The 17217-nt window shown below is 43.8% G+C and overlaps 2 protein-coding genes across 3 annotated transcripts; both read right to left on the reverse strand.

The window, feature by feature from the left end:
- Positions 1-400: 400 nt before the first annotated feature.
- LOC139342773 (eukaryotic translation initiation factor 5A-1-like) lies at positions 401-6606 on the reverse strand. Its single transcript, XM_070980054.1, has 5 exons — positions 6577-6606; positions 5348-5512; positions 5130-5234; positions 4233-4364; positions 401-3679 (listed from the first exon to the last, which is right to left on the reverse strand). Exons 2-5 carry the CDS (start codon positions 5504-5506, stop codon positions 3617-3619), a joined length of 459 nt encoding a protein of 152 aa, XP_070836155.1. The 5' UTR covers positions 5507-5512; positions 6577-6606; the 3' UTR covers positions 401-3616.
- Positions 6607-8353: 1747 nt separating this feature from the next.
- slc2a2 (solute carrier family 2 member 2) lies at positions 8354-17154 on the reverse strand. 2 transcript variants are annotated; one of them, XM_070978971.1, is made up of 12 exons: positions 17140-17154; positions 16541-16633; positions 11981-12186; positions 11668-11792; positions 11396-11511; positions 11075-11237; positions 10829-10935; positions 9945-10025; positions 9655-9759; positions 9464-9565; positions 8680-8883; positions 8354-8557 (listed from the first exon to the last, which is right to left on the reverse strand). In XM_070978971.1, the coding sequence occupies exons 1-12, from the start codon at positions 17152-17154 to the stop codon at positions 8354-8356; spliced, it is 1521 nt and encodes a 506-aa protein (XP_070835072.1). The 2 variants fall into 2 exon arrangements, with proteins under 2 accessions (XP_070835072.1, XP_070835071.1); XM_070978970.1 differs by having other exon boundaries at positions 16541-16636.
- Positions 17155-17217: the final 63 nt, after the last annotated feature.

Consider the following 17217-nt stretch of genomic DNA (forward strand, 5'->3'; position numbering starts at 1 on the left):
TCTTCAGCGATGCATCAGATTCTGGAAGGTCGTTGTACGCCTGTGGCGTCGCTGTCCTGTGACAACCACATATCTCCGAAGAGTCAACTTTCTTTTTCAAACTGTTTATTTTAAGAGGCTGGGGGATTTTTTTTTTTTTTTTTTTAATATAAGACAACACTCAATTCTGCAGTTTATCAGGAAAAATTCAAAAGCACCAAATATGGAGATATGTGGTTTTCACTGGACAGGAAGGGCATGAAAAACTGTAATAATGAAAACTAGTAACTACACCTGTCAAATGTAATAGAGTAAAAAGGAAAAGATTTCCCTGTGAGATATAAAAGTATGAAGCAGTTTAAAATGTGAAGAGTAAATGTTACATTTCACCACTGAAAAAAGGCAACATTGACTTTTCTTTGATCATTTTTAATCTAGTCTGTTACAAAATGTTTGCGTCCATCTGCTGGTATACATGTGGACTTTACCGTGAGATTAGATGGTTATTTTGTCCCAGTGGTAAACAAAGAAACCAGAAACTCTTTATTGTAATGAGCTACACTGAGGCGTTGGTCACAAAAGGAAACAGCTGACGAACGTCTTGTCGCCAGTAACATCTGCATGAACTTTATTTGGCCTAATAGAAACAGACAGTCGTGATTTCTTAGACAGCAGCCGCACATTAGAATGGACAAGGGAGGCGCACATGTATCTTTACGTTCCAGAAGAGGCTCATCGTCAGATGAACCCTTGAAACGGTTTGGATTAGACATTCAAATCAGAGAGTCATGCATCAAGCTAAGAAAATACCCTAAAACCCCTTCGCCAGCATACAAAAACATACAGGATATATTATTGATAATTCACCTTTTCCCCATCTGAACACAACACAGCGTACCTGTGGTCCAAACCAACATCCCTCATAAGAATAATAATAATAATAATAATAATAATAATAAAATAGCAGAAATAAAAGAGAGAAAAGAGAAAATGAAGCAGCTAAGATCTTTGATGAGAGGCACCGGAGAAGACAAACAGGAAATTTAACATTCTCCAACATAAAAACACACCGATGATGTCATTAATGAAGGAGGATAACGATCCTCGCCGCTGACACCTTTAAAGTAACACATCTCCGAACGCTGTGTTTGGAGCCCTGAGAAAATCTGTCCCCATGTGGCGACGCTGACCTCAGGCAAGCCGCTGTTGCATCCCGAAGGCTCTCTGATCTGAGATCAGCACGAGGACGGGATGTCTCTCTTACAGTGTAAACAATTTCTCAAAACGGAATCAGAGGTCAGTCGTGTGGTCGTAATTAGTGCTACATATCAGAGGCCGGAGGAACTGAGGGGGAGGAAGGAGCCTGACCCTCGTCACAGAGACATGTGACCGCTCAAATATGGCTTAAGGAAGACAGTGGTCTTCAGTTAGGGCTGCGGGGACAGACATAAAAACGGTTTACCTGTTAAACTGCACCACTGATTGGACATGTTGGAAACTGGTTCACAGGCAGAGTGCCGACGTTTGCAATGAAGCTAATGGACAAAGCACAATGCCTCAGTCTCTGCCGACCTACTGGTCAAACTAGTTTTAACTTGTGTACAGCGTCCCTGCCCCAGGCCAGGATCCTCTGCAGTTAGCATGTGACAGGTTAGGTTTCCCACGTGCTCGTTAGCCTCGTTACTCGGCCCCGACAATAAAGTCAGGAGGAGACGCTTCAGGCGGACGCTGTGAGCGGATGTGTGAAGCTTATAAAGGCGAGGGACATCCCACAGGCCTGAAGTTTCTACCGCACTGCCTGCAGAGCATTTATCTGTAGGGCAAATGCTTTTTCCTGCTGCTTAAAGAGACGAATACTCAATGTGAAACGTACCATTGGTACACTGAGTACAGTCTTACTGCTTCCACCTTTGGTCTTTGCAGTTCAGAGTGCTGCTGTTGTGTTTGGTACCTTAAGTGAAAACCGACACGGCCAGAGAAAAAGCCACAGCCCCTAACGTGGTGTTCCCCAGGGAAAGAAAAAACACAAAGCTAATGAGAACGAAGAAAATTCATGAGAACTTAATATGCTAAAACTTTCTCTTGAAGTAAAAATAGTTTAAGTGGACTGAAGCCTGAACAAAGTAACAGACCAGCTGCTGTAGTACAAAGAACAAAGTACAAAGTACCTTCCTCTGTCAGCATTACAATCAGTGTGTTTACACGCATTTAAGTCAGCGGGCGTCAACACTTCGCTTCACTGAGTTTCTAACAGCGTTTCTTAAAAGAGCACAGGTTCCCGGCCGACACTTGAAATTAGAGAAGTACTGCTGTGACGAGAGTGAAGAAGGTGGAAAGATCGTAGTGCGCCCAAATCCAAAGTCAGACTAAAGCGAGACTAAAGACGTCGTCTCCGCAGCTGAAGGCGGGTTATTTTAACGCGCGCACCCTTGAAAAAAAATGTTACGATAGGAGGTAGGAGAGAAAACTGACTGCCTGCACGTAAATGCAGATTTTACAGCGACCACGCTAACGCAGTGCGTGTAAACACACTCTGATTTCCTGCAATTCTGTGCGAACATAAACACAACGACAACCTTTCACCACAATTACTAAAATCCCATTAAACTGCGAACAGAAATAAAAACCTACCGACCCCAAACACAGCTACCTTCCCCCACCCGCGACCCCACGTGTGACTCAATGCCGACACATTTATCGCAACGCACAGTGGAACAACCACCAAGTTCAGCTACATCTTAAAAGACTTTAAATGGTTTCTTGTCTCCACTATCGCGCCCAGTGTTGTAATAATGCAACTTTTTTTTTTTTTCTCAACTGAAGCTTAATTGTTGAATTAAGACTGTAACAGTCAAGTTTTGCTCTTTCAAGGTTATTTTCTATACATTTGTCAGCTCATAAAGGCATCAAGTGAAAGGAAAAAGTTTTATAGCATAGAAGAGGAAAAGCCCCCCCCGCCCGGGCCTGTTTGGCTGCAGAACACCTGAGGCAGCAGAGCTCCCCGCTACCAAAAGGCCAGCTTGATGCACGAGAAATCTTACAGCGGGATACTTCAAATGCAGAGTAAAGGAAATGTTGCTGATTGCAGAAATTCAATTCGAAGTGCGCATGTGAACGAATGCGTTTCAGAAATGAGTGAAGTTCTTATGCTCTCTGAACTGCGTACCAAGCAGAGCTGGAGCATTAACCGAGGCGCTCGGTCAGCCGGTGGAGATGCAATTTAAAAGACAAAAACATTTAGGGGAGAATTTAAGTTGAAAGCAAGGTGCAGCATTTCAAAAAGAACAATAGGAATGATTAAAAAAAAGTGATGCACGCAGGAAAAGAGCATATCACCCACACAGTAAAAACAATGTTACGACTTGCTGGAATATTATTGGGAATATTCTTGGAATAACATCAGTACCCACTGCGAGGTTAAGTTGTGATGGCTGAGGGTGGGCAACTTCACTGATCGAAGAGAATGCCAGTCAGCCCTGAGCCAAAGGTGTAGTTAAAGACGCTAACCCAGTCCAGTTTCCGGATTTCAGTCGACCAGCGGGGAAACTGGTGGAGATGTGGGGTGAAGGCCAGCAGCTTTGGTGAGGCTTCAAAGCCATAATGGAGTGTGAGGTCTCCAGCGTTATCCTCGACTTATTTAAGAGGTCATGGCCTTGGTGCCAATTACATGCTCTTCATCTAATGCTTTCATCACAGACACCTGAAAAGGGAAGAGAAAAATAAGACCTGGGACCAGAGCAGTGGTCCCTTCATTCACTCAGGTCACCGAAAGCACAAAATCATGAATGAACTGCTGTTAAGTCAACCCATAAAGCTGCACGAAGACATCCGTTTGATGCTTGTGCATCGTCAGAGACACCGTCAAAGTTTCCATAAATATCAGAGACCATGAGAAAATTTACTGTATGACTAATGGAAATGTAACGTATGACAAGATGAGTCATGACCCGCGTTTACTGTTGCCCTGGTTCAGTCAGTACCCGGTGCTAACAGGGTGCTTTATGTTGGTAACTGTCAGCGTTGGTTAATGTCTCAAACATTCAAGAGGAGGCTGTTTCTTGACCCCACCTGCATTTAACAGCAGTCCTTTTGAGGTCTTGTCCCATGTGTCCAATATCATTAAAGGGTTGACATCGCTCATGGCTGCTGAATGCTTAGTAACACATTACTTGATCTAGTGATTGCTATATTATAACAGAAATCTCACTACATTACCCCGAACACTGGCCCTCCACTGGGCCACTGAAACTCACCATAAACATTTCAGAATTCTCGAACCTCTTCAGGATTTCCTTTCCCAAATCGCCCTCTGGCAACTTAAGGTCCTCTCTGGTCTCTCCACCGTCATCAATCAGGGACAAGAAACCATCGGAGACATCACATAGCTAAATGTGCCATTAGACAAAAATGAAAGCAGTAAAGTGTTAAAAACATTAAGTCACCGGGACAGCTAAAACATGGAAAGCGGCAGACTTAGAAGTCACTTATGTACACACTGAAAATCTGGCTAATAGAGTGGCTGCAAGTCAAAACTGACAGCGACAGAGACCAAAGTCGTTACTGTATGCAATGAAACCATGTTATTTGTCCACTAAACAGGTTTTTCATAGGACAGGTAAATGCCATGTACAATTTGTAAGGCCCTACCAAGATTAACATTTTCAAAAAAAAAAAAAAAAAAAAAAAAAAATTGAATGAAAATTAGAAATTTGTCATGAAAACAGTCCAATGGAGACAAACTCGATCAAAACTGACAGCAAAAACTAAACAGTCTTCATTTCTTGTGGTTTTAGAGGACTGCTATCCCAAAAGAGGCGTCAATGAGGGAAGAAGAGACTGCTGGGTGGTAAAGACAAAACCTGTTCAGCAAGTTCAAAACCTGTATACCCTTTCACAACTGCTGAAGAGACAGACACACCCGTTGAGCAATCGAAAAAGCATTTATAGTCTCACGTCACATTTTTTCAGTAGGAAGAATTACATAAAGTCCAACACATTATCACAAAAGGATGCACTGGGGTCCAAACAAAAGCTGAAACACCCGATAATGGCCAGAGAAACAACCACGGGCTTCTGGTACAAACGTGTCCCACTGGTACAATATCCACCAATGCGTGGCTACACAAAGAGCTTTGAGAGGCGCGTCTCACCTGGTAGTCTTTCCTTGTGACGCGAGGGACATTCATGTTATGGGTAGATGGGCAAATATCTTCATACTTCTTCTGAGTGAAGAGGTCAAGTCCAGTAAGGTGAACCTTGGAAAATACCATAAGTGGTTAGATCTGGCTTTGGGAGTTGCTTGTAAAACTGGGAAACATCAGGCTGGGTTAATGTGCCTTAAGCCCTGCATTCCAGAGGATGCACTTACCTTGGCGTGCCCGTGCTTGCCTGTCTTTGAGGTAGACATGTCAACGATCTTACAGGGGCGTCCTTTCAGCATGACATAGCCGTTCTTCCTTAACGCAGAGCACTGCATGGGATACGTCGCAGAGGCCCCAGAGTCCCCAGTATCAAAGTCGTCTGCCATGATGGGCTACGGGTTGTTTTAGGTTACCCAAATGAGCAGAAGAAAACACCAACAGACGTAAGAATGTGACGGACAGCAGCGTCACTCACAAAAGGGTGTGTGAGATATTAAGAGCCACGACTGCAAACACAAAAGAGGATTAATCAGGTGTTTGTTGTGAACAAAACAGCAAGCAAGACCAGTTTAGGCAGATATCAGAAACAGCTGGTATACGTGGTCATGCTCAGTCTGCTCTCTGTCAGGAAGTGGACAGAGGTTGGGTCGTGAGTGCTTACAATCAATACTCCAAAAATAAGTACAGATGTCAGCTAAAAACGCTTTTCTGCGCGTTGCTCGACGTTAAAATTCAAAGTGATCTTTCCAACCTAACGCCAATTCATGTCGAGGTTTCAGATTTCTAGCGATCCATGCTCTCCGATTCAACATTCATTCATTCATTCATTCATCATACTTGTATACAAACAATTATCAGAAGTAGCGCAGTCATCTCACTGGAAGACTACGTGAAAAGCTAACCGCTGACGTTAATTGCTAATGTGCAGAATTTACTTGCACGTCATGTTGCTGTAATCTCAAATTTCCTTTCACACGGTCCTGGGAAAATACATAACGAGTTAAATATCCCAAATAGCTACCGTGTGAGTTCACCGTCTTTAAAAAGCAATCTAATAACGCTTGTGTTAGCAAGCTAGCACGCCATTAACTAGCCATGTTACGTGGCAGCTGGGCCAGGTGAGCACGTTACACGGTAAATTAGCCTGAAACAGTAAGCTAGCTTCAGGTTCCCACTACATGTGTTTTCTATCATCATTAACCAAGTTAGCTTGCTAACACGACGCACACCCATTGACGCTGGCAGGCGGTACTGTTGCTAATGTTGCTAAAGTAGCGAGCTAACTTCTTTCAACCGCTCGTCAAACATCGTCTCAAGAGCGTCACACAGAAGTTACTCATTAACTAACGTTATCGACAGTGGCTAACAGTATTACACATTATATAAGGCGCCACTGCACTGCAAACAATCGGTCACTTAGCGTTTAAAATTGTACACAATTTACCTACTTCCTTACCTTGCGTCTCTCTTCTACCTCAGAGGAAATGTCACTAGCTCGTCTTCTTCTACTCCTTATACTCCTTCACGTCTTCTTCTTCGTTCTCTGAGTTTTATGGCTGTTTGCATCCACGTGTATTGCATTACCGCCACCTACTGGATCGTAGCAGCTTTACCGTGAGAACTGTTTGTTTCCTGCTCCAGTTCCTTTTGCACTGCCATCATTAACTGTCATTTCTCCTCATCCTCTTCGCCGCTTCAGCCTACAACAAGCTCGTCTCTGCCCTGATCTTATTCACCTTACTTTCCTTAATTCCTTTAGGACATTTTGCTGATCCTGCAGGATGACTTCCCTCACACTGCAGGCACTTTGCATCTCCTTTTCTCTGTCTCTCTGACACACACTCCATGACGACCAAGCAAAAGTTATTGTTTTTACGGCTGAAGATGAACAACGCTACTGCAAATTTCCTGTGCTTCCAGGTGTGTGTGTCACTGCTGAGCTCAGAGCAGAAATGAGGTGTTTACTTTGAAGAGCACAGCCAGCTTGTTAAGAGTCTATAATTAGTTCTGTCGTGTTGCTGGGGGCTGTGTAAGAGAGACTGTCTTTGGGTAAACAGATCTTTCTGCAAGCAGAGTAAATTTCCTCTGGTATCCGTTAAACATTAATCTCGCCGTCTGCTATATGATCTCCATCACTGGTCCCCAAAAACAAAGCAATCTAACATGGGTATATTATACAAGATTTATCTATGTATTTTATTTCCACCCCAGACACAAAGACACAGAAAAATACCCCGCTCTGTGTTCGATGGGTTTTTCCTTTCAACCAAAAAGTTTAATTTCCTCACGACAATTATTTAAAAATTCCAACCAGCCATTTCTCCCTCATTTAAAATTCCAGATTACATAAATATGCAAACAAATGTACAAGATGTCTCACACAGAAACACACAAACGAACAATGCACAACCAAGGTCAGACATTCAAGCGAAGTGACAATGAACGACACATTTTTGAGTGGAGGAGTTTATGATTATATTTCAAGACAGTAAATTGTGGAGCAATTCTTCAGATGAGTAATATCCAGATTGGATGACCAAACAGCACTACAGTATACTAGGCACTATAATAAGTATTATAAGAGTAAAACTTAACTGTCTTTTCTCTTTCCACAAATGCAAACGCTGTTTCCGTTCCTGGCTCAGTAACTCCACAGTTAAAGCATTTTAAATGCCTGGTTGGTGGTAAAGCAGCAAACCAGTTACAGATCCAGCATGCACAGAGCGATGTTAGCGCTCATTTGGAGTTATGTTTTTGGCCATCACATTCACCCTCCTATCCGATTCTTTAGCTCCTAGCTCCTGCATGCCGGGACCAAAGAAAACCATCTGCAAGCCCCACTGAGTTTTATAGCTAATGGGAACTGAAGCATCACGCCTTAATTCTCTGTAGGTTCAACAATACAAGTGGTCCACATGTGATCCAATATTGACTGTAGCAGCTTTACCCATCACGTCATAATACTGCAATGAAAGTTTACAATTTGGTTAAGTGTAAACAGTACTCCATATAACGGAAATATGATATTCTAAGTCACTTTTGAGTAGCGTTTATATGTGCATCATGAAAAAAAAACTATTGTCTTTTCTCCTTAATTCTCCTTAATTCATCAAGTTATATATATATATATATATATATAAATTACTGTACTAGTAAAATCTAGGATAAATGTACACAAACACTTTTAAAATACTGACAGCCCGACACACACTTGCACACGCATTCAAACACGCTCAAGCGTCCGAGGACGTTTTGAGCTGCTGCAGCTCGGTGGCGTCTTTGGGGCTCTGCGCCAGCTTTTTGTGCCCCTTGCGGAATTCAGCGGCAATCTCCTCAAAGCTTTTGCCTTTAGTCTCAGGGACACGAAAGTAAGTAAACAGAGTGAAGCCGAAAAGCAGCACGGCAAACAGGATGAACACGTAACTATCCAGCACGGCCTGAAAATGGAAAAAAAGACAAAAATAAAAGGAGTCAGGAGGGGCTGATTTTGCGTGGATGAAGCAAACACTTCAACCCACGTGTTGCACAAGTTGACAGTATGCACGTCCTTTCTGCCTACCTGTATGTACGGAAAGGTCATGCCTATGATGAAGTTGCTGGTCCAGTTGCAGCAGCCGGCGAGGGCGATGGCCGCAGGCCGAGGTCCCTGGCTGAACAGTTCAGCCACTATGAACCAGGGAATGGGACCGGGACCGATCTCAAAGAAACTCACGAAGAGGAAGATAGCCGACATGCTGACGTAGCTCATCCATTTGAATTCACTCTGGAAGAAGGAGCACATCAATGAGGAGACTCAGTTTAGGAGAAAGAGCTCTGAGCTCCCTCTCAGGAGGCATCTGACTGTCTTGTTTTTTAATAAACGATAGTTTGCAAAACTGAACCATCCATCACTTTTCTTTTGCATTATTTGCTTCATCACTTTCAAGCGAAATAAAGATGAAATGGTTGCAGTTTTTTATGTGATACCCGTCTGCCCTTTATTCATAGCATAGTTTTCTGGGCCTGAAGTGCACGGCAATCTGAACTTAAAGTGCACAAAAACTGCTCAGAAAAACAAGGCTAAGCTACATGCATGAGGAGGAAGCATGCAGTGGAAAGCTCCAGAAAAAGACAGCAAGTGGGCCTTGAGTTAAGATTTTTTGTTGTTGTTCATGTCAAACAACTTTCACTGTAACTGTAGATGTTACGCTGAAAGCAGCACAGCTTTTAGGAAGAGCAAAGCTGCTCAACACCTTTGTCTCAGTGGGTTAACACAGGTGGTGAAGAACAAGGTAAGGGGGCGGTGATGGAAGCTCAGCTCAAGCTGCTGATGGACCAAAACTCTGACGCCTGACTGAACAAACCTGGAATTTGAGGCCCACTGTCATGGCGATGGCACAGAAGCACATCCCTCCCAGCCCCGCCAGAGTCAGGGTGCACCTGCCAGCCTTGTCCACCAGCGCAACCTGGAACACACAGTGCACTGTTTACCTGTGTGTGTGTGTTTGTGTGTAGAAGGAATGTGTGTATTATGCATATCATTGCAGCCACTCACAGACACCAGAGTGAAGATCATGTTGATGACGCCGACTCCTATAGTGGCGTAGACCGGTTGAGTGACACCAGCCCGGGCGAAGATCGCCGTGGAGTAATAAAAAATCTTGAAGACAAAACAATTATAGATTTTCTGTAGTTACAAAGTCAAATATGAAGCAAGAGGTTTTTATGTTTGTACAACACAGTAACACAGATGTCCCGTATGCCATCAAAGTTACTCCAATTTTAGTTGAACTTTACCAAATGACAGTCATAAAAAGTCCGAGCTGAAGTTAATTTTCCACTCACCGCGTTGATGCCAGAAAACTGCTGGGAGAGATGCATCATGAGGGCGACGATCAGCTGCTGCCTGTACACAGAGGAGCGGATCTTTGGGAGAATACAGAGCAGGAAAAGATCGTCACTGCAATGCTTCTCCAAAGCACACAGCTGCAATCCACATAAATATCTCTTTAACTTATGATAGATGTCACTAAGTGCATTCCTATGTATGCTAAGTAGAATCACTTTAGCATAAATGTATATTCTTTATGTTGTATTTTTTACATATTCTGTGAGATATTTCTGATTTCCTGTTTCTTTTGTTTATTTTACAATGGCAGCTGCTGCAGCTCACCCAATTTCCCCCCGGGGATCAGTGAATAAATGAAGTATTCTGAATACGACTGCTGAAGTAAATTCAAGTTTGTTTTGTTTTTATGGAAGTGTTTTAACACGTTTTGCTGCTGCAGGAATCTGTGGGCTGCACGGTGGGACGGCCTCATCTGCAGCCCTTTTTAAAGTGTGTTTTCATTCAGTAATCTTGGAACTCACAGTCATAGTGGGGGTGAGGTGCTGGTTCGAGTCTTATATTGGCTGATGCACTCATTTAAAATCACTTATTTAGCTAATGATTGATCAGCTACATGAGATCGTCATTGCACTTTGATTGCTGACTAATTTGGATGGTTCAGAGTGTCCTTGTCCACCATGCGGAGGAATGTCAGCCCTGTAATAATCTAATGCAAGTGCTTTTGGTGGCTTTGGGAGTTTATCAGCTATTTTATTTTAAAGCCCAAAAATTTAAGTCATTTTCCTCAAAGTTGTTGAGTTAAAGTAAGACTCATTGGGGAGTATTCAGGTAAGTGTGACATCATGTCTCAAAGTGACCCTCTTCCTGTTCACAGACCTACCAAAGACAGGATGGAGACTCTGTCCTCCCTGTCTGCCTCCTCTTTCTCCTTCCTCATCTCTTCCAGATCAGGAGTTGGATCATACTCCCCCTTTAGACGATGCAGACCTGCAGCAAAACACGGAGCAACAGGGAACAAATGCAGGAGTCTATCATGAGTCTATATGAATGGCTTATTAGCAGTTTTCAGATCCTTTGCTCAGAGAGAAAGAGGGCGACATAAAGAGCTGCTGTGTGTATTTCCTACTTTTTCGAGCCTCTTGCTCCTTGCCCAGCAGGATGTAAAGGTACCGCGGACTCTCGGGGCATAGAGGCAGCATAAGGGATTGTAAGATAGCCGGAGCTCCAGACAGACCGAGCAACAGGGGCCACATGTCATCATTACCAAGGATAAAGTCCAGGCCTAACACCTACATCCACACACAGACACACACAGTTTAGGTTACATGTTCAGTATGCAGAGAAGCGAAGATGCTGGCGTGTGTGTGTGTGTGTGTGTGTGTGTGTGTGTGTGTGTGTGTGTGTGTGTGTGTGTGTGTGTGTGTGTGTGTGTGTGAGTGCAGCTCACCTGGCTGATCAGGATGCCAGTGACAATAGCCAGCTGGTGTAATGTTCCCAGAGCCCCTCTGTAAGCCTTGGGTGCAATCTCTCCAATGTACATAGGCACAAGCCCGGATGACAGCCCTGAAACACACACATCACAAACACACTGACTTTAACCAAACATTTGCTGTTGGATATAAGACAATAAGGAGGATAATGAGGACAAATGAACCCTTCTACAGTATATAACTCATGAGCAGTTATTAATCAAAGGTTACACAGTGTGCTTCACTGTACCACAATAGAAGCCCATAACAGCGCGGCCGGCGATGACCATGATGTGAGGTTTCCACATCTTGCAAAGAGCCATCAGCAGTCCAGCAGCTACAGCCAGGACATTGATCATTAACATGCCCTTTACCCTGCAAGGCAGAGAGAGATAGAAAGGTGGCAGGAAGAGATGTCGAGAAGCTGGAGGATGGATAAGCGCAGGTGCACCGTGGCGCCTTACTCCATCACTTACTCCATCACTTCCTCCTCAGGCGTTCATTGTCCCACCAATCTTTCATTCTTGCACTCTCATGTCCTTATCTTATCTGTCTTTTCTCACCTCCCTCTCAGGTCTCCCACAAATCCCACCAGGAAGGACGACACCATGCCACCAATGGAGAAGATTGCCACCGACAACGACCAATATACGACCACGGAAGGGTGTTGTCCCGCCTCTGAGAACTCTTCTTCTGTGGTGTTTTCTGACAGGACAGCCGCCCTCTCCGACCACACCCCCAGGGACCGCGCATAATGCTTTTCAATGACCTGCAACACATGACATGTTTATGCATCATCCGTCAGAGAGGCGTGCTCACATCACAGTCAAAGTGTTCATCATCTGAATCACACCATCACTTTTAATCACAGCGAGATTCGGGGTGGGCTGTGTGTTTTTTGGCTCCGCTCAGATATTTCTACACTGAACAAAAATATAAACGCAACACTTTTGTTTTTGCTCCCATTTTTCATGAGCTGAACTCAAAGATCTAAATCATTTTCTATAAACACAAAAGATCCATTTCTCTCAAATAGTGTTCACAAATCTGTCTAAACCTGTGTTAGTGAGCGCTTCTCCTTTGCCAAGATAATCCACCCCACCTCACAGGTGTGGCATACCGAGATGATGATTAGACAGCATGATTATTGCACAGGTGTGCCTTAGGCTTGCCACAATAAAAGGCCACTTTAAATTTTTCGGTCTTATCACACAGCACAATGCCAAAGATGTTTTGAGGGTGTGTGCAATTGGTATGCTGATAGCAGGAATGTCCACCAGAGCTGACGCCCGTGAAGTGAATGTTCATTTCTCTACCATAAGCCGTCTCCAAAGGCGTTCGAGACAATTTGGCAGTACATCCAACCGGCCTCACAACAGCAGGCCACGTGTAACCACACCAGCCCAGGACCTCCACATCCAGCATGTTCACCTCCAAGATCGTCTGAGACCAGCCACCCGGACAGCTGCTGCAACAATTGGTTTGCATAACCAAAGAATTTCTGCACACACTGACAGAAGCGTCTCAGGGAAGCTCATCCGCATGCTCGTCGTCCTCGTCAGGGTCTCCACCTGACAAATGCTCTCATCCGATGGCACCTGGCACGTTGGAGAGGTGTTCGCTTCACGGATGAATCCCGGTTTTCACTGTTCAGGGCTGATAGCAGACAGCGTGTGGCATCGTGTGAGCAGTTTGCTGATGTCAACATTGTGGATCGAGTGGCCCATGGTGGCGGTGGGGTTGTGGTATGGGCAGGCGTATGTTATGACACGAAACGAACACATGTTCATTTTTATCGATGGCATTTTGAATACACAGAGATCCCGTGACGAGAGCCTGAGGCCCATTGTTGTGCCATTCATCTACAACCATCACCTCATGTTGCCGCTAATAATGCACGCCCCCATGTTGCAAGGATCTGTACACAATTCCAGGAAGCTGAAAACACCCCAGTTGTTGCATGGCCAGCATGCTCTCACCCACCGAGCATGTTTGGGATGCTCTGGATCGAGCGGAGTGGACCAATATTCAATATTTCTGAGTTCAGCTAATGAAAAATGGGAGCAAAAACAAAAGTGTAGCGTTTATATTTTTGTTCAGCATAATTTCAGATGTGCTTGCATCTTGTTTTGAGGAAACTGCCAGCCGTGTCTGCACAGTGACTACATGGTCCTCTAGCTGGACACCGTGATATCAGCAGATCAGGGGCTGCAGTGAGCATGCTGGTGTTTTCTCGACATGTGGTATCTGACAGCAGTCTGAAAGAAGGCAAAATCAACCTTATTTCCAGCCTCCAGCTCATCCAAAACTCTGCTGCCGGGATTTTAACTGAAACATGATCACATTTCACCGATCCTGGCTGCACTACACCAGCTGCATGTTGTGTTCAGAACTGTATCAAGCTATTATTGATTACTTATAAATCCCTGATAGGCCTCGCCCCAAGTTATTTCACAGATCTTGCATTGCTCTATGACCCTCTCTCCTGAGGTCCTCAAATGCGTCATTCCTGGTTGCTCCAAGGTCCAGATTCATACGTTTGTTAGCACATCAATTAGGACTTTGGAACAACCTGCCTGAGGAGATCAGGGCTGCAAGCTATAAAATATTTTAAATCGCAGCTTTATTCCCATCTATTAATCCCTGCTCTTTGGTAATTTTGCTTGTGTTTCTATTTTTATTGTAAAGCACTGTGTTTTGAAAGGTGCTATATGAATAAAAGTAGTTTATTATTATTATTATTAATATTATTATTATCTCCACCAATCATGAGGAACCATCTGTACCCAATGACCCCTTGTTTTATCTGGTTGAACACAGGAGGACTCTGAATCTATTAACCTGGTTGGCAGCTTGAAGATCTGGACTTTGCTGACGACCTCGCCATCCATGCCACCAACCATCACATCATACAAGGAAAGACAGACAAGCTTGTCATGCAGCACTGTAACAGTTCTGAATGGTCGAGGTAACACAAAGCTGACATGAAGAAAAATCCTTCAGGCATTCCACAGAGGACACCTGAGGAGGCTCTGCGGCATCATTAACAAGATCCCAACCTTTAAAATTTAAAGAAAAACGAAGGCAGATGCAACTGCTGAGGTGGACACCTCCAGCAGATCTGAAACAGATGGCTGGCCAGCTTTGGGAATGAGGCTCAACACGTCGCTATTGTGGCCTTATGGCCCACGGGGGGGGGGAGGTAAGTATGATAATTACAAGCTCGAGACGAAAGTGGTCAATGGTGGTGAAGTGCTTTGATAATTTCCCCTGCATTCAACAACAACTCAGAGTCAGGGTACTTGCCGAGTCTGATGTCAAAAACACATGGGACCAACACTTCAGGTCAAAACTCAGTAATCACCTACATCTTAAGGTTAAGGAACTCTCATCTGAGGACAGTAACATAGATATGTTGGCCAGGGAGGACCGCTGGTTTGAAAGAGGAAATGGAACCACCATGACTGAACAGAGGAGGTGGTCTTCAGCACCACTGATCAGCCACTCACAACGCAGTCCTGAGATCCCTCCCCAGGCAGCGTAACAGCCATTCACATCCTGACCCTAACGACTCACATGATGGCTGGGTGGGTCAAGGATCCTGCAACAGGATAAACACCCAGGACCCCCCACCAGTCAGTTAGAACTGAAGAGGCCTCTTAGATGAGAGGTGAACCGTCCTCCAGGAGATCAAGCAAGTCCAATGGCCTTTGTAAAGCACTTTGAAGACTATATACACACATGGTGACCTCAATTATAAAAGTTATTGACAACACACCTTTGTAGCATCCGTGCTGTTTCCACAGCTCATGAACACACTGAAGTCATAAAGACTACCTCCCAACGAGGAGCACGTGAATACAACATGAACTGGACACAGGAGGGGACGGTCAGCCACTGACTCGGGGATGAAAATCACATTTACAGCTGCTGCATGTTTTCAGTTCTAAACAATGATTGACCGACTCTAGAAGAGACATGTAATCTGAAATGTAATCCACAGTGGGGACAATGAAGAAATAACTTCCTCACCAGTGGTAGTCTGTAGAGAAAGACCAAGTCTGCAAGGGCCATCAAAGAGTACAATGCCTGAACAAAACTGGATGGGAACAAGACAACACCTCAGTGTGCAGTCTGCAGGGAATTCAGTTACACCAACTCTTCCAGCAGCTTGGAGCAGACAGACGTTGGCACAAGCTACAATCTGACTCGTCTGCCACCGTTCAAAACATGTTTGGTGGAGAGACACTCAAACTGCTGTTCACTACAGACAAGGGAATTTCAGACAGCTTGCACAAGAAAACTCCGAAGAACTTGTGGAGAAAGTTGTTTGTCGGTGAGATAGGGACAGATTGTTTGTTGTCATCTGTCTCCAGTGCTGCAGAAAGCGTATGCAGAAAACTTACACGGCCATGGGGTCAAGTAAGCTTACTCACACTCGCTGACTAAGCTATGGACTATCTTGGACAACGTCTCACACCCACTTCTTGATGTGCTGGTCAGGCACAAGAGTACTTTCAGTGAGAGACTCATACCACCAAAACTCAAGACTGAACGCCACAGGAAACCATTCCTGCCTGTGGCCATCAACCTGTACAACTCCTGCCTCTGAATGGCCCCCGGACCTTTTCACTCCCTGTCAGATCATTTATATATATATACTGCAGTTCACTGTTGACTTAATACAATAATCATGTTACTATTGATTAAAACAAAGCACATTCTTTACTGTATATATTCTTTTTACTATCTATTTTTGCTTTTGTCTATGTGTATACTTATACTTCTCAGTATATATATATATATATATATATATATATATATATATATATATATATATATATATATATATATATATATATATATATATATATATATATATATATATATATATATATATATATATATATATATGTATGTATGTATATATGTATATATGTATATTACATACATATACTCTTCTAATTTTATTCTTGTGAGGAGCACCTGTAACAAAACGATTTCCCCACAGGGATCAATAAAGTATTTCTGATTCCGATTCTGATTTGCAGCTAAATATCAGTATGCTGCAGCAAACAGTCGAGCCAGTCAGGAAGCGAAGCTTGCATTGAAGTAACGCCTACCTTCTGGGGTGCATTGATGACTCCAAGGCTGTAACCATACTGCAGGGACCCTAGAACCGCCGTGAACACAGCCAGAGCCAACGTGCCGGTTAGCTGCTGCAGGGGTGAGAGGTAATCATTCACACGAGGACGAACGCATGTACAAACACACACGTTAACACGCACATAAGCAAGAACAGGGGTATGTAAACTGTCACTCAGTGCACATAAAAATGCAAAAAACAGGAAGACTTTATCCACATTGTTGACGATTACTTACTGGTTTCTGCACTATGTCAGACAATCATGAGAATGTTTTCACACAGAGGCTCTAAAAGTTAAGTAAGAATGCTTAAATGGACCATTTTGAATGTGCCATAAATACATTTGAAGTGAGATCTTGTGGCAGACACATTACGACAGCCTCCTGTGCAAAATGAGCACATGGATAACACTGACGAATAACACGGCGGATGTTCCTCCAGCTCAGAGGTAAACATAACCCTCCGAGCACTCAAAGCTTTATATGTCACCATTACAGTGACCATCCACCTGTTTGCAAATACTGATTTCCAGAATATATGACTGAAATACAGTACATGTGAGGAATCGGTTCCTACCTTTCCTGCCTCCATGGTGGATCCAGAGTGTCAGCCAGGAGGCTGCTAATGATCAATGAAAGGGGCATGGATGATCAT

The sequence above is a fragment of the Chaetodon trifascialis genome, chromosome 14 (genome assembly GCF_039877785.1).
Source record: "Chaetodon trifascialis isolate fChaTrf1 chromosome 14, fChaTrf1.hap1, whole genome shotgun sequence".
Taxonomy (NCBI): domain Eukaryota; kingdom Metazoa; phylum Chordata; class Actinopteri; order Chaetodontiformes; family Chaetodontidae; genus Chaetodon; species Chaetodon trifascialis.

Bases quoted from the DNA above. Each gene is read 5' to 3' on its own strand.
- slc2a2 (XM_070978970.1), bottom strand. The intron at 10,936-11,074 runs GTAGGAAATACA...GTTTTGCTGCAG, and splicing joins GGAGCAAGAGGCTCGAAAAA to GTCTGCATCGTCTAAAGGGG. The intron at 9,566-9,654 runs GTGAGTGGCTGC...TGTGTGTTCCAG, and splicing joins TGATCTTCACTCTGGTGTCT to GTTGCGCTGGTGGACAAGGC.
- LOC139342773 (XM_070980054.1), bottom strand. From the start codon at position 5,506: ATGGCAGACGACTTTGATACTGGGGACTCTGGGGCCTCTGCGACGTAT. The intron at 4,365-5,129 runs GTGAGACGCGCC...TGGCACATTTAG, and splicing joins TCACAAGGAAAGACTACCAG to CTATGTGATGTCTCCGATGG. The intron at 3,680-4,232 runs GTGAGTTTCAGT...TTCCCTTTTCAG, and splicing joins AGAATTCTGAAATGTTTATG to GTGTCTGTGATGAAAGCATT.